The sequence below is a fragment of the Gallus gallus genome, chromosome 17 (genome assembly GCF_016699485.2).
Source record: "Gallus gallus isolate bGalGal1 chromosome 17, bGalGal1.mat.broiler.GRCg7b, whole genome shotgun sequence".
NCBI classification, from domain to species: domain Eukaryota; kingdom Metazoa; phylum Chordata; class Aves; order Galliformes; family Phasianidae; genus Gallus; species Gallus gallus.
The window spans coordinates 5,579,164-5,599,558 of NC_052548.1; the positions used below are offsets into that span (position 1 = coordinate 5,579,164).

Here is a 20,395-nt window from a genome sequence, read left to right on the forward strand (position 1 = left end):
CACAGCCACCGGGGCAGAGTGTCACCGCTGCTGTGCTGGCCGGCGTCTGGGAGCTCAGCAATGGCGGGAGGGGACCCCCAGCCTCTGCCCCAGTGTGACACCACCACACATGCAGACAGGCACATCCCCCTGCCCGCTCTGTGTCCAGAACGGCTCGTCTGGGGCTGCTGGCTTCCAAAAGCAGGGAGCACAAAGGAAGTGCCACGGCCATGCAGGGACACAGAGGTGGCTCCTGGGGACAAGGCCCTGTGACTGCCCGCCAGCTCTGGGCCACCGCATCCCCCATAGAAATGCTCCCACCGGCAGTGCAGCTCCCCCAGCACAGGGGGCGGTGGGGTCTTGGGGCTCCAGCACGGGGCTGAGCCCCATATATGCAGGGGGGACCTCCATCCATGGAGCCGCCATCCCGCTCCACAGCCGGCACCCAGCAGTTCTGGGGCAGCCCTAAAGCACAATCCCACTGATGGCTCCTGAGCGGCCAGGAGGGGACTGCAGGGACAACAGGGGACAACAGGGGACAGCGGCTGCCACGCGAGCAGATGACAGCAGCGAGGAGGAAACGCTGAGTGATCGAGAGAGCAAAGCGAGAGGCGGAGGGGGGACAGGAAGGGAGGAGCGGGCAGGGACAGGCTTCAAGTTTATAAACTTGTCCCTCCCGGTCCCTGCAGCCTCCACCCAGCACGGCCATGGCTGAGGGCCAGAAACGAGGGGGCTTCAAGAAATTCAGTAAGTCGTATTGGGATGGGGCGGGTGGGTGCTGGGTGCTCACCTGGGCTGCCTGGGTGGGAAGGGGATGTGTGAGTGTGAGCATGGTCACCTCTCGTAAGCAAGAAGTCTTCAGTTCTGTTGGGAAGCTTGCTGAGGGCTCTGGGGGCTTCCATCCCCACGGCTGGAGCAAGCCCTGGTGCTGATGGCTCTGGTGCTGGGGTCGGGCTGAGAGCAGTCTGCTTGTACTGGGTGTCAGCATGTGATGGGTGAACCACTGCTGTCATCCACCACATCACAGCTTTCAGGGAGCATTTACCCCTCTGCATGGCTGGGGCTGCAAGCTGGGGCTGGGGGCGTCCAGGAGCCCTCTGTGTGCTCCTGCAGCAGAGGGATGGGGTGGATGCTGGGGGGTAAATCCACACTGATGGAGCCACGCTCGGGACCAAAGCAGTGGGAGCTGAGCACAGAGGAAGTGCTGGTGCCCACCAGGAGGGAGCTGTGCTCTTTCTCACAGACCTTGGGTTTTCCCCAAAGCCCTCGGAGGCGGCTCCAGCAGGCTGCACGCCGCCAGCCCTGCACTGAGCAGGACCTTCCTTCACTGCTGCTCCCCGCATTCCTCTGCCTCCATGTGCCGATGCCGGCGCCGGCGGGAGGCTGACCCCTGTGCTCCCCCGGGAGCTGTGCAAGGAGCTGAACAAAACCCATCTCCCACGGCCCCAGCCAAGCTGGGATTTTCCATTGTGGGAATGCGGGGAAAATGGGGAAGGCCCCCAGCTTTCCCACCCTGTGGCAGCCCCAGATGCAGAGGATGCTCGGACGCTGAGGGGATGTTTAACCTAAAGCAGCTTTGTTATTAACAGAGTCCAGGTCATGAGGTTTTGGTTATGCAGGAGGGCTTCTGGGTTCCTGCAGCCCCTTTGCCCCATTTGGCAGCAGGGGCACCCTGCAGACTGTGCGGGACGTGGGCCCCCAGCACCCAGGCTCCCAGCACGGTACTGCTGCAGCATTCAGCTTCCTGCCCCAGCAAACCTGGAGGGGAAGAGGCTTTGCACAGAGCCCTGCTGTGTAAGCGTTGCAAAACCCCCGTTGCACCCCCGTTGCACCCAGAGCACCAGGCCTCCAGCTGTGCAGTGCTGCTGTGCAGCACGGTGGCTGCAGCCCAGTTTGCTCCGTGTGCTGCCACTGAGGATGCACCGCAGCAGCACACAGCGCCGAGGTGTGAAACACAGAGCCTCCCGTCAGGGTTATAAATACTCCTGCAGTGATCACTGCGAGCTCAGCACTTGCAGGTGGCTACGGGGAGCTGCAAGGAGGTTGCGATGGGCTGAGCCGAGGAAGTGGGGAGGCAGGAGGCTGCCCACAGCCAGCGCTGCTGCACGAACACCGTGGGGCCCAGCCGATGGCCGGTTCCTGCTCTGTGCCTGACAACATGTACACGAGGCACAACCACAGCACCACAGCACCATGGGGAAATGCAGCGTGTCCCAGCTCTCATCCTGGAGAGGGCCCTGCTTGGATCATCTCCAGGAGAGCAGGGGGCAAGAGCAGGAGGAAGAGATTTGGAGTCATTTCTGGCTTTCTCCATCCCCTGCTCACTGAGGCTGAGTGTTCTCTCCTCCATCCCTACAGCTGCAGTAGGGAAACACAACCGCTGTCTTCCCCAGGGCAGCACGGGATGTTTGTCCTGGATCTGGCACAGACAACCTGAGCAGCACTGCATATGCCCCAGCCCATGGGGACATCACACTGGGTGGGACCGGCAATGCGCAGTGCAGCTGGGCTGGCACCAGGCTGTACCGTGGTGTGGTGCCCGTGCCCAGCTCTGATCCCATTCCTCTCTCCTTTCTCCTTGTCAGAGTTTTTCAAGTTCAAAGGCTTTGAAAGCCTAAGCAGCATTCCCCGCTCCTTCACCCTACGGCGCGTGTCGGTGGTCCCCAGCTCTCCTGAGAGCCTGGGCATGTGTCTGCCCCCTCCCCAGGGCTTCCTGGAAGAGGCCTTCGACAGCACCCAGGATGATCTCAACACCATGCCCAAGGGCCCCGGCCCCTATGCCCGCTCATCGGACATGTACAGCCACATGGGCACCATGCCCAGGCTCAGCTTTGGCAAGGTGGGGAAGAGCCTGGGCAAAGCCAGAGGTACCCAGAGCTGCCGAGAGAAAGGGAGCTCCAGGGACAAGATACCCAGCACAGCTCCACTGCCTGTCCCCAAGGCCCTGAAGATGCCTGGCACACTAAACCTTGGAAAAGATCCATCCTCAGCTTCTGGAAAAGCGGAGCAGGAGAAGGAGGAGGCTCTGCCCTCAGGCTCTCCAGGGGCAGAAAAGGCCAGGATGGACCAAGAGATCCCAGGGAACAGCCCCAGCCCTGGGATGGAGGCACCGAGCCCCAGCCTGGCCCCCAGCCCCAGTGCAGCATCAGGAGCAGAGACCACGGATGGGGATTTCCAGGAAAAGGGGCAAGAACGTCCCAGCGAGAGCTCCCCAGACAGGTATGGCTCTACTGGCTTTGCTCTGCCCACTTTATGCTGCCTGGGCAGGACCGGGGGCTGGGACACAGCGGGGACACAGCGGGGTCCCCGCGGGATGCACCTGGCCAGCAGGACAGCGTGACCCTAGCACACTGTGGCCCTTCTCTATGAGAGCAATGTTTCCTGTGGGATTTCTGCTCCCTCCCATTTCCGGATGGGGTGGAAACACCACTCAGCCCCACTCGGCACGGGTGTCCCTTTGTCCTGCCAGCAGCTCTGTCCCAGCACTGCGGCTCACTGCAGAGAGCTGCAACCTGCACTGACCCATCCCCGCCATCCTTCACTTCCCACTTCCATTCCTTCTGTTCTCCTCCTCTCTTAAGGCACAGAGGCAATCCCAAAACGCAGCCACCCTGGCTCCATTCCGCCCACCTGCCAGTGAAACCCTTCCCCAGGTTTTGGGGACCTCAGCCCTCACAGATGAGGGTTGGATTGTTTAGAGGCTTTGGACCTCAAAACCAACAAGATGAATTTTAGCCCCATCCATCAGCTGGGTACGGGGATCAAAGTCATTCCAACCCAAACACGCGTGCAACCGAGGGGGGCTGATGAGAGATGCCAGGTTTCCCCCAGTAACAATATCCCATCATACCAGCCCTGTTCTTATCCCCGTAACCCCCATTTCAGCCCCAAAGCCCCTCTAACTCGGCATCGATGAGGCACGCTCTGACATCTGGGGGGTTTTGCGCGGCGCCAGGATCGGGGCAAGGAAAAGGAATTCGTGCCGGCGGTGGGAACCGGCCTCACATTCCTGCCGGCCGCGAAGGGAGGGCCGGAGGAGGGCTGGGACGGGAAGGAGGAGGGTCCGCCACCGCCCGCGCGCCCCACGTCCCGGCTCAGAGCCAGGCACGGGAGCGCCCGCAGAGCTTCTCTCCCCATCCCGGAGCTGAGGCGCTGGCTGAGCCGATGACAGCGGTGGGCAGGAGGTTTCCCACCCTGGGACAGGGCAGGTAAGGGTCTGACACCCCGGCATGGCGCAGGGGATGGGGAGGGAGAGGAAGGGATGGGAAGAGGCTTTGCTTGAGGCGCACAAAGCCTCGACGCGAATGCTGGAGGAGCCATCGAGGGCCCGGCATTTGCTGATGGAAAGAGCGAGCGCATCGCCTGCAGCTGCCAAAACCACGGATGGCTGTGACCCAGCGCTGGGACGGAGCAGCTCGGGGCTGTGGGTGCCCCTGGGGTTCAGAGTCTGGGGGTTTGGGGCTCCGGAGCACCTGTGGAGGGCGTCCCCTTCCCAAAAATGAGTTAGCCCTTAAGCTGGTATGAGTGGGAACCAAGCAGCATGGGAATATCTACCAGTCACCCAGGTGCCTTAGCTCTGGGGGCTGCCAGCGTGTGGACCTAGCTCTCCAAAAACTGAGCACCAAATGCCTTTTTGCATTATCCAGGGCTGCTCCGTTGATGAGCTTGGGCATGCTATTTGCTGGGGAAACTGAGGCACAAGAGTGACTGGAGCGGGGCTTGGATTCGGGGGTCTCTGTGCTCTGCTCCAGGCTCAGGGAGCTGTCGTGTGCCGGAGCCGTCCCCATGGCCGGACTGTCGTGGAGTGGGTGGGCGGAAGCAGGGCTGGGACAGTGCTGTTCCCCAGCCCTTCCTCCTGTGCAGGCACTTCCCTGGGGAGTGGGACAATCCCTCCCTGCCAGGACATTGTAGGGGGAGCCAGGGGTGGCCGCCCAGAACAGGCAGTACCCATACAGAGGGACCGTGGAGGGGACAAACATGGCCCTCGGGCACAATGTCCACCCCTGGAGCATCTCCAAGTCTCCTAGTCGAGTTCCGGGCTCCTGAGGCAAGGTGGGCTGAGGCTGCCCACTCACACGAGTGCTTTTGCAGCAGTACTCCCTGCAGGATTGGGCTCCTTTGGAATTTTACTCTGCTGAGCCAGAGCAGTGCTCAGCCCTGGGGATGCTCAGAGCCGGGCGGTGGCCGGGAGGGAGTAGCAGTGACGGCAGCAGGGACACAGCAGGGACACGGTGACCCACAGGAGGTGACCCACAGGCAGGTCACCGGGCAGATGTGACTCAGCTTCCCTCCAAGTACAGGAAATCCCAATTCCCGCAGGGCACGGGTATGGCGCTGCCGTTAGCGGCAAACCCCGCACAGCACGGCCAGCCCGGAGCTCGAAGGAGGCAGCTCTGCCCTATGGATGCAGAGGGGAAACTGAGGCACAGTAGCTCCCTTGGGGCACAGCCCGGGTGTCTAAAGACAAGCAGAGCCTCGGCTCCAGTCTGGGGTTGGAACCTCACCGTGACGTTCCCCAGCTCAGAGCCTGGCACATTTGCAGGTCATCACGGTGCCATTCTGGACCCCAAAGCAGCAGAAACCCTAAAGAAACCCCAAGCGGGAGCTGCGAGTCCCAGCAGCTCGGCCACTGCACCGCACTCCAAAGGCAGCCCTGGAATTTCTCCCAGGCTCTCGCTACCCCAAAAAATGCCGTTTCCTCCAGGAATGCACAGACCCGGGGGGGGGGGGGGGGGGGCTGCAGGCCCCGCTCCCCCCAGCCGCAGCTGCTGCCGTTCCCCAGCACCAGCCCCCCCTCCTCGCAGCGTCTCCCAGCTGCTCTCATGCTCCCGATTTCCTGCCCGGAGGCCCCCGTCCTCCCGCCGGTTTTTCTCACGGCTCTCGCAGCACCAGGCGCTCTCTGCGGCCGTGTGAAAGGCAAACAGGCTGCAGAGGCAGCGCCGGGGTGGGCAGACAGCCCGCAGCTGCCCAAGGCAGCTGTGCCCCCCCCCCCCTCCAAATGCTCTTCTCACTTTTTCACCCCTAGGTTTCCAGCCCCGCTTTTCCTCTCCCAGCAGGGTGGGCACGGGGAAGAGAAGAGCGCAGGGTGGGGGAACCCACAGCTCTCATAGGGCTCACGTTGTCCCACTGCAATGCCACCAGCGGGTCAACACCACCTCGGCCATCCCCAGGGCTTCCCTCCCCAGCTCCGCTGTTATGACCTCTCCACCCTCAGACTTCCTCCTGTTTCCATTGGGCTCATCCACGGACACACACCGGTGCACAAAAGGCAGTCACAGCACTGCTAAATCCTCAGGAAAGGGAAAAGCCCTCAGTTCCCCTTGTGAAATAATGGCACAGAAGTGGCCAGAGCAGCTGTGTGTCAGGCACTGGGTTCGTTATCAGTAGGGCTAAGAGTGAATGTGCCACCAAGGAGAGGGGGAGCTCCAGTCTGAGCCGCAGCATCACCCATCCTTCAGTGACCGTTTGATTTCCATGGGGTTGCACGAAGCTGTGGAGCAGCAATCAGCAACACCTTCCCAGGTGATGCATCCCAACAGCACTCAGTGGTTCTGCCCCAGCACAGCCCCCAGCACCGTGACCCCTGCAGACCCCATCCTGGCCGCCGGCTCTGCCCATGAGCTCCACTCATACGGCCCCAAGCTGATTTGGGGAGAGATCCCATAAAAAGGCCCATTCTTTTCTGATCGCATTAGGAAGGCTAAGCTCTGTCCCGAGTGGGCACGAGGCAAGCAGAGAGGGCAGGGGGCCCTGTGTGCCACCACCATCTTAGCACAACCTGCTGCCCTTTGCTCATGTGTTTTTATTTTCCCCCTTCTAGCCACCACGATGGCCTGGAGTCCAGCAGCGAATACGTGAAGGTAAGACCATCACCTCCCCTGGGCTCTCTTTGTCCTCGGAAGACATTTCCTGCCAGAAATCATGCAAGCCGTGCACGGTGCCCCCAGCACTGCTCCCTGCCTTTCGTGCTCCCCATCACTCGCCACCGCCGCTGCCTCCTCCCTCTGCCCCCACGTAGGAAAGGAAGGGTTTGAGCCACTTTCGTGGGGCTGTCACATGAAAGTCGGTGTAAATCTCTCCAAATCTCTTGCTTATCCTCCAGCAAACTATTAACATTCCTGAGGACTCTTCATGTCTGGCCAGAAATTCATTAGCGAGGCGCCTGGCTCCAGAGGAGAGCCGGCCCTTCTGCAGGAGGCTGCTGGCACCGTGGGGTGGGGAAAGCTGGGCAGGAGCAGGGTGATGACCAGCGGGACGCTGGGTGTTTTGGGGATGGAGGGCTGGAAAACCGCCTGTTTCAGTGTGCTGCCACGTGCTGGCCTTCTGGGAGGCTGTTTGAGAAGGGCCAGGGCATCTTTCTCCATAGGGAAAGGTCCCTCTGCCAGTGTGTGCACCCGGAGGTGGGCGCATTGAGTTAATGGACTGGTGTGGATCAATGGGTACGGCTTTGCCTATAGGATCAAATCCTTTTTGGGGAGCCAGGAGAATCCCCTGCTGTCCAGGCATGCGCCAGAAGTGATCCATTTGGCCTTTATTTCTCACTCATCCTAGTGGTGTCCAGACGCAGCCCACGGGCAGCGTGTGTGATTTATACGCCGCTTCCCTTTGGCTATGGAAGCAGCCCAAAGGCTGCAGCGACAGCAGCTATTTTAGTCAAATAAGTAACAATCTGGAGTGCGTGAGACCGAGACAGCGGGGGCACTCGGGCTGACTGCCTGCAGCCCTGCCTGGTTGGGGTGCTCAGCACCCAGCGGCGCTCGTCCTCGTGCAGGTGAAGGCAGGGAGCTGCAAAACCACATCGCGCCGTTACGCCGACGCCCGTCCCAACCGGCGATCAGCTGCAGCCTCCCTCCGCTCCTGCGAAGGGGCAGCACGGGCACGGCTCCAGCGTGCTCCATCGGATCCGCCGCGGGAGGGAAGCAGCCGAGCCCTTTGCGGAGGAGCAGCCGTTGCCGGCGTGTGATTCACCGTCGGATCCTCGCGGAGCGGCGTCTCCCATCTGTTCCATCCCCCGGCGCCCGCGCCGCTGCCGGGGCTGCAGGCACCCGCGGGCACGAGGACCTACAATAGAAGGGGCAGAGCTCGGGTCCAGCGAGCGCGTTGGAGCTCTTTGTTCTGCGCTCTGGAGACCCGTATCTCGTCAGCCCTGCCTGCCTCCTCCTTGCCTGGGGAGCGAGGGGCTCGGCTGGATTAATTAGCGCAGAGGCCACGCGGGTGGCAGCAAGGACACCTCTGCTGCTGTCCCCCGGGCCCCGAGCGGAGGGGACGTGGAGCCCGACCCCGGGCCCAGCTCGCGGAGCAGCAGTGGGGGCTGCGGGGCTCAGAGCCACCCGCACCGCCTCGTGCAGCCCGTGAAACCACGGCCTTAATTAAACCAAAGCAGAGCCTTAATTAAACGCAACTCGGAGACAGCCGACGTGGGAAGCAGGCAGCCGGTGTCAGCACTGTGATGAGGAGCATGAGGAGGGATGGGGTGAGGGACCGAGCGTCCCTGCGCTGCGTGTCACTGGGGAGGGCAGGGCAGAGATGAGGGGTTACGGTCCCCTGGAGGGGCTGCCGCTCCTCCCGGCGGGGTCGGATCGCCTCAGGCACTCCGGCTCCTTCAGGACACAGCTGAGAGGGCCGCCCGAGTCCCGCGGGGACGCGCTGCCTCCGAACGGGCCGGTTCCCCTGGGGGCGGCGGGGTCGGACCCTCGGGTGCCGCGGTGCCGCTCCCCCACGGCCGCCGCTTCTCGGCCGCTGAGCGCCGCTGTGGCGGTCCCGGGTCCCGGCGGGGCGGTGCGGGGCGGAGCCGCATCCTCGGTGCCGCCCCTCTCCGCCGACAAGGGATGAGGTAATCGGGAAAGCGGCTGAAATTGAAGCCCGGCGGCGGCGGTGGCAGCGGCGGTGCAGCCCGGGCCGGGCCGGGTTAGCCCGGGCCGGGCACGCCGCTCCGCTCCTCGCCATGACGGAGCGCTGCAGCCTATGGAGCGCGCTGTCGGCCGCCGCCTGCTGCTTCTATCGCGGCTCCTTCATGCAGGTGCAGGTGAGCGGAGCGGCGCGGATGTCCGCAGCCCGGGGATGCCCGCACGCGGGGCGGGGTGGGGGTCGCGCGGGGCTGCGGGGGGAGAAGAGCCCCGTGGGCAGCGCTGACCTTGGGGCCGCTCTCTGTAGGGCGCTGCGTGGCTCGCGGGGAGCAGCGGAAGGTTCAGACCTTCGCGTCCTCGGTGCTTCCCCGCTCAGGTGCTTCGGCTCCGCTATGCAATGGGATACTGAAGCCGAAGCCGAAGCCGGAGCGCCGGACCGGCACTTCTGACGGAGCGACGGGCGCAGCAGCATCCCTCGCCCGCAGGAGTGCCGGGCAGGGGGAGCGCTCGGCTTTAAAGGTGCTTCGGGAGCACCGGCAGGCTCGGCCCCGACGGGCACGCAGCCCTCTGGCCTGGGTCTGTGTGTACTGCGGTGTTAGAGGGAGCCGGCATCCATCTGTCACCCGTCCTGTGGCACTTCCACCTCTAGACATCCTATTTTTGGATTCTTGGCGTTTTGCACAAGCTGAGAAAGGGACGGAGCGCCAGGAAGCTGTTCCCTCATTTACCCACTGAGCAAAGGTGCTTAGCACTGCAAGAGCCACGCAGACTCTGACTGAAGCACGAGCTGCTGGCATGCTGCAAGTTAAAAAGGGTGAGAAGCGCCCGGAGCTGGCAGCCAGCAGAGCTGGCAGTCTGATTCAGTACTGCTCCGGGAGGTGGGTGCTGAGCTGTAGAGATTATGCTGGGTAACTCGGAGCCCAGAGGAAGCATTTCAAGTCTTGTCATGATTGCTGCTGATCTCGGTGCAGAGCCAGGGATTGTGATGGCTGAGTGGGGGCAAACGGAGAGAAGCAGAGGAGCTGCTTCTGGCTGTCGGAGGGCCGCCGTGCAACACCAGGGGATGTGCCCTACCACAGCATCGTGGTGAGCTGCTGCCAGAACAAGGGAGGGACAGGTGGGTGCCTGGCCTTCGTGCAGGGATGCAGGAGGGGATGGAGGGCACTCCATCCCAGCCACAGAAACAGTTAGAAGTGATGCCCTAAGTGCTCACCTGGCTCTGCCAGATCCTTCACCAGCTATTTGTGTCCAAGTGTGCCCAGCAAACACACACTGAAGTCCCCATGAATGACTGGAGCGCTTCCAGCTGACAGCCGCATCCCTGCTCACCGCCAATGGCAGTGCACCCAGCCTGGGAAGCACTGACATCATTTCTGGCCAATAGCAGCACTGAAAAGGGATGCAGCAGCAGCAGCCACCGCCGTCTCAGAGTGAGATAAGTAATATAGAGATGGATGGAAATGTGTGTACACACACACCCCATACCGCACCGGAGAGCTGCTCCTCCAGGGCAGCACTGCACCACCCCACAGCACGAGCTGGGGCATCCATCCCACCTTGCAGCATCCCGATGTTCCCAGCCACCAACCCCCAGCCGCACCCCACCCCTGCCAGCCAGACATCACTGCTCCAGAGCTGTCACAAAGGAGACCCTTAGGATGGCCGGGACCACTCCTAAGAAAGGCTTCGAGCGCCAGGACAGCTGCTGAGTCTGTGTGCTTTCAGTGGGGAGCAGTGGAGATGTGGCATAGCCAAGAGCTGCCTGCAGTGACCCATGAGATGGGCATGTGCCTTCTCAGAGTCTATTTAAACACCCAGAGTCATTGCAAGACAGCGCAGAGGGGAAAAACTATTTCTCTTCCATAGGGACATCAAGATCAGTAAGATTAGCTACATGCAGGTGAGGAGCAACCCCACGACAGCCTGATTTTTCCCACACTCAGGGCGGGCTCACAATTCTCAGGCACTCGGGGAGGTCAGGCAGCACTGGGCAGAGCAGTGAGCACAGCAGCCCCGAACCAGGCAAGCAGAACACTGCTCAGCTTTGCTAGGATGCTGGCTGCCTCAACAAGGGGCAATGTTTATTTTAAAATCCTTTGCTGTGAAGTAGCCCATTGCCTGACACAGAGCTCAGCAGAGAAGAAAGGCTCTTTGGTGACTCCGAGGCTTTGCCCATACACCTGCTCCAAGTGGCTTCTTAATCCATTCCCTCCTAGTTCTCCTCCCCAGGCCCCACGTCTGCTCCAGCAGCAGGAGTTGGGGGTTGGAAGAGCAACAGTAAGGTCTGGGATTTCCCCAGCGAGGGTCCCATTGCGGGGCGGGCAGCGGGAGAGTGAGAGCAGCTGCACGTTGTGCCCTGAGGACAGCCAGGAGATGTTATCGCGGGGCGGGGTGGGTGTGCATACACCTTGCTCTCCACGCTGACTTCATCTTCAGCTGCTTCAGGTCTGGGAGGGGGGAGCTGGGAAGCAGGCTGCAAATCACTCCTGTTTCATAAGAGCACCTTTGCAAGGAGAGAAAGCCGAGTGCCAGATTTTGGAGCTCTCCTCACACCAGGCAGAGCCACTGCTTTACACAGACCACAGCTGTCAGCGCCCTCCACCCCCCAGCTCTTGCCCTTTGGCTGCCAATTCTAGTCCATAGCTGTGAGCAAAGGTGCTTTCTCTGCCAAGAAAGCAGCAGGGAGAGGGAAAGAGGAGAGCAGGGATGGAGTGCCCAGGGAATCCCCTCCTGGTGAGCCCTGCTGTACCCGCAGCCCATGAAACAGCCCGCCTGCTGCCGAATGTGATGGAGGAGCTCTCCTTTCACCAGCCAAACCACCTTGGCTGCTGGTTGGGATTCCTCAGGCAGAGTTTGGCACCATCTCTGGCAGCTCCTGAGCTGGTTTGGCTGGTTTGGGGATCTGCTCTCACCCCTGTTCCATCCCTCTCAGCGGGAGGAAGCCTTGGGGCTCTGAGCGGGCGGCCGGCATCACGCACTTGAGCTGGGCCCTAGTGGAAGTCAAGGATTTTCTCCACAGCCAACCCTCTAGCATGCAAGACCTCACATCGGGCTGTACATCTTTTGATGTCCTCTTGGCACAGCAGAGAGCACCAAGCGGTGCCCTTTTCAGCTCGGTGCTCGCACATCCGCTTACACGCTGCTGACAGTGCCGGGCCGGCCGCCTCGCCGTGCCAGCTGGCAGTCACACACAGCCTCCTCTGAGACACGGCACCGAGCGGAGCAGCACGAAGCCAACGTAAAGCACGAGGACAGCCCCCAGAGTGCCATCAAACCAAAGAAGGCGGCTCTCCATGCGCCAGGGTCCCGGTTGGAGTTGCTGCGGTCACCAAGCGATGGCTTTTTGGTGGCTGTAAAAGTTGGGTGGGATCTCATTTCCCAGCCAAGCAGCTGAAGGGACGGTGCCCATCATTTGGCTTAGGGTCCCTCCGCTCACAGCTGTCCTCACTGCCCTGACTGCAGGGCACAAAGCCCCGCGTGCCTCTCCCCAGCTCAGCACCTGGCTCCTGGCACGGCTGCCAGCCGGCTGCTACCCAAATCCCGGCTTGGAGACGCCGGGCGCCGCTCAGCTGGGTTTGTGTTTGTTATCCCGTGCATTTGCATGGGGAGGATTTGGGGGAAAACCCAGATGTACAGCACGGAGCAGAGCGGGTGCTAATCCCCTCCCTGGGGGCATCAGCCCCCAGCTCCCATGCAGGCAGCAGCCTGGTGCCTGGGGATGGCAGCGCAGCGGGGCGCTGCTGCAGCACGGGGCACCCACGGCCGCTCACACCACGCAAAGTGTTGCTATGGAAACGGCATCTGCTTCGGCCTCAGCCCCCCAGGATGCAGCCAGACCTCAGCAGCATTCACCAGCAACCATTTATTTTTCATAGGGTTCAGCAGTGCCACATGGCTTTGTCTCCTCGAGGGCCCTGGGGCAGTGGAGGTGCTCAGGAGCATGAGACCCACGTGTCTCATATTCACATCCCCGCAGCTCCAGCAAGCAGAACCCTCCTTTGGGGAGGAACTGAGGCCAGAGGAGCACTCAGGAGTTTGTTCACTTTCACTTCCACTGTTCTCGTATTTATTTTTTTAACTCGTTAGCAGTTTGGAAGGGAGAAACAGAGGCAGGTCCAGGCTGGTGAGGGCAAGCCCTGGAGAGCTTGGGCCAGCGCATTGTTCATCCCCTGCCTCCTCCTCCCACCTCCCCAGGCTGGAGCCTTATCCCTGGGGTGGGATTGCTGCCCAGCTTGGCTGATATACACAGCTCCAGGCTGGGAGAGGGGACAAAACCTGCTGAGGGCCAGGAGTGGAGGGCATAGGCTGGGAGAGCGGCACTCTGTGCTACAAGAAGCAGAGAGAAATTGGCTCAGGGCACAGGACGAGGTGCTGTGCAGAGTCTGCTCTGAGGCTGAAGGCCCTGGTGCTCCAGGGAACAATGCAAAGCCAGCCATGTGTGCCAGAGCAGTGCCACTGGGCACCAGCTTCAAGCCCCTGCCTGTCCTTGCAGACACCAGCGGTGCTACCCTAACAAGCACCATGGAGCCAAGGAGCTGGAGCCAGGCCACCGAGCCACCTGAGCTCACACAAGCAACATCGGCATGGATGGAAGCATGCATCAAAGGGCTCAGGGGCCGCCAGCACAGCAGGACACCGAAGTAGCCCCAACCCAGCTGCTGTGCTGGTGGCATACACATCCCCCTCTCACACATGTCCTGCCCTCGGGGAATGCCCCCACTGTGGTGGCAGAGAGCGTGGCCAAAGGAGAGGTGACGCCATCCTTATCTCTCCAGGGAAGGGAGGAGGGGAAATTGCATCCTCCAGGCTCAGGTGCACCAGTGCTGGTAAGAGCTCATTTCGATGCAGAAGGTTTCCTTTACATTTGTCATTACTATTCATGCTGCTGTCAGGCTAAACACAGCCGAGTTAACCCTTTGGAGGAGGATGTCTCTAGGAGGAGGAACAACGTGTGTTTGCTCCTGGAGAAGCACTTCCCACAGTGTTTCAGCCCAGGATGTGCTGCACAGGGAGCTGGGCAGGCATCTGTCCCCAGGGACGGCTCTGCTCCTGGTAGGCGACATCAGGACTGCCCCTCCCTGAGACGTCCCTGCAGTCACAGCACGTGGCGCTGCCCTTGGGACTCACCAGCACCCGAGGGCCAGTCCTTCCCTTCCCAGACCCTGCAGCCAGCATACCCGGTGGATGTGGAAGGTGTTGGCAGTAGGAAGGATAGGGGACAGCATCCCTCGGACCCTGCAGGGAAGCGGCTGTGCTGCTCGCGGCGAAACCCCAGCTGATGCTCTCTCTCTTTGCTGTACAGTTCTCCAAGGAGAAATACATCCTGGACTCGTCACCGGAGAAGCTTCACAAGGAGCTGGAAGAGGAGCTGAAGCTGAGCAGCACCGACCTGCGCAGCCACGCGTGGTACCACGGCCGCATCCCGCGGGAGGTGAGGATGGGGAGGGCGGGGGCTGCCTGGGTTTGCCACAGGGACACTCCTGGAGCTCCCAGCCGGGATGAGGGAGATGCCCTAAATAACAGCCCTGGCGGAGCATCCACCCCCATCCACCACTACGGCCAACGGGGCCGTGTCTGAGCTGTCGCCCCATCCCCTGCCAGGTCTCAGAGAGCCTCGTGCAGAGGAACGGCGACTTCCTCATCCGCGACTCGCTCACCAGTGTGGGTGACTACGTGCTGACGTGCCGCTGGCGCAACGAGCCCCTCCACTTCAAGATCAACAAGGTGACGGTGAAGTCCAGCGACGGCCGTACCCGCGTCCAGTACCTCTTCGAGCAGGAGAGCTTTGACAACGTGCCCGCCCTCGTCCGCTTCTACGTGGGCAACCGCAAGGCCATCTCCGAACAGAGCGGTGCCATCGTCTACTGCCCCATCAACCGCACCTTCCCCCTGCGCTACCTGGAGGCCAGCTATGGGCTCGCCAATGGGAAGCACGGGGGGTCCCACAGCCCGGCCTCCCAGAAGGGGGGGCACATCAAGAGGAGGAGCATCACCATGACAGACGGGCTGACAGCCGACAAGATCACCAGGGCTGAAGGGTGCTCCACCAGGTGGGTGCAGGGGGTCGGTCCCCAAGGATGAGGCAGGAGCAGGGTTCTGGGGGTGGAAACGGCCACGGTGCAGGCATGGAAACCAGCAGAGGCACAGGGAGAGGAGCCAGTACCCAGCTGGGACTGGGGTTTTCTCCCAGGCTGGCTGCCAGCCATGCTGAGCCACCGCAGCAGCGCACAGCTTGGCATCACACAGGCCAGAAGGCAGAGGGTGCTTTATATCACCCGGTCCAGGACTGCCTGCACGTCAGGGCTTGTCAAAGCTTTCCCACGCTGACGCAGGAGTGTCAGCCAGCGCCACGAGGGCATTTGGTGGCTTGCTTCTGACCCAACTTCATTTTAGAGTCTTTTCCACTGGGGTATTTGCAAGGAGTTACTAAGAGGAGATGATAGAGCTGTGTGGATGGGGTCTGCACAGCCACACTGAGCCTCTAATAGGGCTGCCCAGGTCATATGCACCTTGCAACAGCCAGGTTTCACAGAGGGTGAAGGAGATTTCCCTCACGTGGCCTCCTCTTGGCAGCCTCAGGGTGCCCAGGCCCCACCAGGGAAGGCAGAGCACGCTTACACCCCTGCACAGACGCCAGGGGACCTGCAGCACTGCCGTGTCCCCAGCAGGCACAGCCTGTCCCCATGTCTGCAAGCCAGGCTGCCTTTTCACCACCCCAACCTTCTCAGCTCAAGGGCAGAGTGGGAACACGGCAGCAGAAAACGGGCAACAGAACTGTTACTGCAGGGAGAACGGAAACACCTGGGCCTTCAGGAGAACGTACACATGTCCAGAAGAGCCCAAACCCAGCAGCCTTTCCTCACCACTCACGTTTTCCCCCAGATCTCTCATCATCACAGCTGTTCTCCCACCCTGCTCTCACCACAGACACGTAGTGCTCTGGACTGCAAACACGTCACGGCAGCCTGTGCCGGGGGGGGCAGCTGATTGCCTGCCCTGCTTTCTTGCAGTGCTCACATTGCTCAGCCCACCACAACCACTTTTGCAACACCACTGACTCATGGTGTTTGTGTCAGGCTGTAACCACTGCCCCAATGGCACGAGACCTCCTAGCTTGCTACAGGAGCACACATGCAGCTCACCCACCACTGCATCTCCCAGCTCTCACTGTGAGCCAGCTGGGCATTCATCCAGCTTCAGGCACGTTCCGTTGCTCCCCAGCTTTGGGAGAGAACAACACAGCTCATCTAGCTGCCATGCAGCGCTTAGATTTAAAAACACACCTAGTATCAGATAGCCCCTTGCAGCCATGCACCACAGTGCTAGAAAGCTTCCCCACTCCTTTGCTGGACCCACTTCCCCACAGTACCCTGGATTCACCCCATCCCATCCCATGTTATCCCAGTACCTTGCCATCGGGGTGCCCTTCTCTCTTCCCAGGACCAGGCTCCTGGCAGGTAGGGCTGGCTCTGCTTTTTGTAGGCACTGACCCCTTCTGCTCCAGCTGCCGGGTGAGATGCCTTGCTCACGGCTCCAGCTGAGCTCATTATGGGCTCAACTCATTGCTGTGGTAATGGAAGGTATTGATGACAGAGGAGAGTCACAACCCCTCTGCCTTTGCCCAGGCACTGAGTTCGGAGTCTGATGCTTCTGTCTTCCCCTTCCCCAGCGTTTCCCTGCCGCACCACAGGGACATCATCCGCAACTGCGCTGTCAGCGTGGACCAGATCCAGGACCTGCACTCCCCAATGTCACCCATCTCAGAGAACCCCACCTCACCCGCGTACAGCACAGGTAGGCATCACCCCGCGGGCACAGCGGGACACGGCTCAGGCTGAGCCCAGCGCAGTCATGGGCCCGGGGAGGGGGACAGAGCTGGCTATAAAGACAAGCCCCTGGCACGGAGCATTGTCCTCCATACTCGGAGCATCCTTGGTGCGCACACACCTCCAGGCTCTGCTAACAAGTTCTCTCCTGCTCCTTGCAGTGACACGGCTAAAGCCTCACGCCTGCCAAGCAGCCCCGGCATCCCCGGTCATCAGAAGGTCCAGCGAGCCCCAGCTGTGCCCGGGTAGCAGCAACAAACCTCTGCCGGACCCTGCCCACAGCACCCACTCCACGCCATGCCACGGCTACGCCCGCGCCTCCCCCTCTCCCTCCGTGAACAGCTACAGTGACCCCGACACGGGGCACTACTGCCAGCTGCACCCCACCTCACCCAGCAGCAGAGAGCGGCCGGCTCACGACACCAAGCAGCTGCCAGCAAAGAGCTACGTGGAAAGGCTAAAGGTGGAGGAAGGGCAGAGAGGGACTGTGGAGAACGGCTCTGGGGAAGCGGAGGGAGGGCAGAGGCTGAAAGGAGAGCGGGACTTTGTGGGCTTTGTGCCCCCCACCGTGGAGACGTGCTCCTCCTTCAACCCGGCAGCATTCCAGTCCCTGCTCATCCCCCTGGAGAATAAGCCCCTGGAGATGGCTGTGCTCAAGAAGGTTAAAGAGCTGCTGGCGGATGCGGATGCGAAGACACTCGCCAAACACATCACCAAAGTGGACTGCGTGGTACGGCGGGGCCAGGAGGGAGGGACGGGCACTGCTGCCCTCCTTTTGCTCCAGGTTAACAGGGAAACAGTGGCCCTGAGCCATGGAATCCCTGAGCGTCAGAGCATCCCTGCTCTCAGCTCTGCCGCCCCGCATCAGCAGGCAGAGGCTGGGCTGGGGCAAAGGACTGCCCGAGGCCGCTCAGGTCTAATCACCTCTCACCTTTCTTGCCAGGTTGCTCGGATATTGGGCGTAAGTGCAGAGATGCAGCGGCTCATGGGGGTGAGCTCCGGCATGGAGCTGCTCACCCTGCCCCATGGCCACCAGCTCCGGCTCGACCTGCTGGAACGGTACGGCACAACCCAGCTCCTCTGGGGTGCCCCAGCTCGGCACAGGGGGACATCACATCTCCTGGGGTCCCGCTGAACCCCCATGCTGGGGCAGTGGCAGGAGCACCCCCAGCTCTTTGCCCCCACGCTGAGCCCCGCTCTGCCTCTCGCCCTGCAACAGGTTCCACACCATGTCCATCATGATCGCCGTGGACATTCTGGGCTGCACGGGCAGCACAGAGGAGCGGGCGGCCCTGCTCCACAAAACCATCCAGCTGGCTGCCGAGCTGAAGAGCACCATGGGCAACATGTTCAGTTTTGCAGCTGTGATGAACGCCCTGGAAATGGCACAGGTACGGGGATGCTGCCTTCGTCCTCATGGCCTGGGCTCAGCCCCTTTCCTAAACACCCCCTCCCCTCACGGCCCACCCATTGGGGTGGGAGGAGGGGGGCCATGTCCCGGCAGAGGCGTGGGGCCACATCCGCTGGGGAGTAAGCAGGGAAGGGAAAGAGCCATCCCCTCTGTGGAGCAGACAGCCCAGTCCTGCCGGGATGTGATTGTTTGTCGGCGGTTGGGCTTTTTGTTTTGTGCTGGGCTCTGTTCCTGAGAGGAAATGAATCTGCCCTCCGGTACAATACAAATCAGTCCCAAGGCCGTGGCAGCAGCGTCTCCGGGCCACGCTGCTCCCTTTGGAAGATGAAAGGAGATTAAAATGCAATTTTAAATGGAGCCCAGCTGGGAAGCCTTGCTTCCTGCCTTCACAGAGGCAGTGGAACGGCTGCTCCCTCCCTGCGTCTCATCTTCAAGGCCTCTGCGGTGTGGGGAGGCCGCTGTCCTGGGGCATGGCAGGAGAAAAAGCACTGAGGCTGGCCTGGTGCCGGGGCCGTGCGGTCTCTGGCCATGAGTGCCAGTGGCAGAGGCTGTGGCCGTGGTGCTGGGGCTCAGAAGCAGCACTTCCCTCTGCTTGCAGATCGCACGGCTGGAGCAGACCTGGATGGTGCTGAGGCAGCGGCACACAGAGGGTGCCATCCTCTACGAGAAGAAGCTGAAGCCGTTCCTGAAGAGCCTGAACGAAGGGAAAGGTGAGAAGGGCAGCTCCCATCTCCCGCCTGACTGCTCCTTCCTGGTTCAGCCAAGCACATCCTTGCTGGGGGGGCACATGTTGGAGAGCTGCGTCCCTCTCCCAGCAGGGACAGATGCATCCCGCCTGCCTCTACGCAGCCCCAGCAGCGCCTGCTTGGCCTCAGCCGCCCCTTCCTTCCCAGGGAGGCATTTCATAACTAAATAAAACCAGCAGCTGGGCACAAACGTGGCTCAGCCGAGCCAAATCCTTGTGCTCACATGGCAATGGGTGCCAAGCCAAGGGGACAGCGGCTGGTCGTGGGCAGGGAGGATGAAAAGCTGCATCTCACTCACATGCAGCGCCCTGGGATGCGCTCACCCACTCCTCAATGCAGCCCTGGGACACACAGAGACTGCCAGAGCAGGAGCAGCAGTGCTTCTCTCCTGAGTGCAAGCCCAGCTGGTGCTGGATGAGGAGATGGCCTCGAGCAGAGCCCTCTCCAGAGCCACAGCCATGTCTGTGCTGCAGTTGAGCCAGAACTGTCCCAGGGCTGTGGTAGCAGCCTGGCTCCATAGGGCTGTGTGTGTGTCGTCGTGGGAGGGCTGTGTGGGTCCAAGGCACACAGGGAGCGGGATGAGGAGGATGCGGGGACACCGAGCCATGTACCCACCAGTGTCAGAGTCATGAGTGGTGCTCACAGAGCCTCTCTTTGCAGAAGGGCCGCCGCTGACCAACACCACCTTTCCCCACGTCATGCCCCTGGTGACTCTCCTGGAGAGGGACGACGCGCTGGTGGACAGCCCTGAGCCCTGGGAGGCCACGGACAATGGCGTGGAGGTGGTCATGGCCCACCTGGAAGCTGCACGGATGGTGGCCCACCACGGAGGACTGTACCACACCAACGCCGAGGTGAAACTGCAGGGTAAGTAAGATGGGGATGGCGTCGGCCCTTTTCCCTTCACCACAGTGGCACTGCTGGATGGAACATCCCACAGGTGCAGGGTCCCCATCCTGTCTCCATGGGACTGACTCTCCCTCCTTGCAGGTTTCCAGGGCAGAGCAGAGCTGCTGGAGATCTTCAGCACTGAGTTTCAGCTGCGGCTGCTCTGGGGCAGCCGTGGGGCTGAGAGCAGCCAGGCCGAGCGCTACGAGAAGTTCGACAAGGTCCTTACAGCCCTGTCCCACAAGCTGGAGCCAGCTGTGCGCTTCAGCGAGCTGTAACCCCCCCAGCAACGGAAAGCCTCTGCATGGGGGACACAGTGGCAATCTGGGGACAAGGAGGAGGAACAACAGCCACTTCTCATCCGCCACTCACCTTCTTGGCACTGCCACCCCAGGGGATGGGGACAGCGTCCATCGCTCAGCCCTGCCGCGGTCCATGGCTGCATGGTGCCCCTCTCCTCCCCCTTCAGATTCCTTCCTTTCCCATCTCCCTCTCGCCCATGGCTGCTGGGTCCCGCTTGTAAATATGTTTTCACGGTCACTTATGGATGTACAGATTCGCAGGGACGGTTCCTGGTGTAAATACTTAGGCTCATTCATTTTGTCCTGTAAATATGTGTACATAGCTCACGGCCTTGGTTCTTACATACAATAAACTTTTACTCTCTCCCTCTGGAGGGACTCCTCCACACCGGCATCC

At 61.4% G+C, this 20,395-nt stretch overlaps 1 protein-coding gene across 3 annotated transcripts; it reads left to right on the top strand.

The window, feature by feature from the left end:
• The first annotated feature begins 595 nt into the window (after window positions 1–595).
• SH2D3C (SH2 domain containing 3C) lies at window positions 596–20,384 on the top strand. 3 transcript variants are annotated; one of them, XM_415508.8, is made up of 12 exons: window positions 596–726; window positions 2,565–3,198; window positions 6,800–6,839; window positions 14,128–14,256; window positions 14,427–14,875; window positions 16,495–16,619; window positions 16,813–17,381; window positions 17,595–17,710; window positions 17,871–18,042; window positions 18,661–18,772; window positions 19,469–19,675; window positions 19,799–20,384. In XM_415508.8, the coding sequence occupies exons 1-12, from the start codon at window positions 687–689 to the stop codon at window positions 19,972–19,974; spliced, it is 2,769 nt and encodes a 922-aa protein (XP_415508.5). In that variant the 5' UTR covers window positions 596–686; the 3' UTR covers window positions 19,975–20,384. The 3 variants fall into 3 exon arrangements, with proteins under 3 accessions (XP_415508.5, XP_004945872.3, XP_015135193.2); XM_004945815.5 differs by lacking the exons at window positions 596–726; window positions 2,565–3,198 and adding an exon at window positions 4,076–4,187; XM_015279707.4 differs by lacking the exons at window positions 596–726; window positions 2,565–3,198; window positions 6,800–6,839 and adding an exon at window positions 8,800–9,004.
• Window positions 20,385–20,395: the final 11 nt, after the last annotated feature.

What these genes read in the sequence shown, in the direction of transcription:
- SH2D3C (XM_415508.8), top strand. Translation starts at nt 687, where the DNA reads ATGGCTGAGGGCCAGAAACGAGGGGGCTTCAAGAAATTCA. An exon ending in ACGGCCGCATCCCGCGGGAG is followed by an intron (nt 14,257 to 14,426) that starts GTGAGGATGGGG and finishes ATCCCCTGCCAG; the next exon opens with GTCTCAGAGAGCCTCGTGCA. An exon ending in GCTGAAGGGTGCTCCACCAG is followed by an intron (nt 14,876 to 16,494) that starts GTGGGTGCAGGG and finishes CCCCTTCCCCAG; the next exon opens with CGTTTCCCTGCCGCACCACA.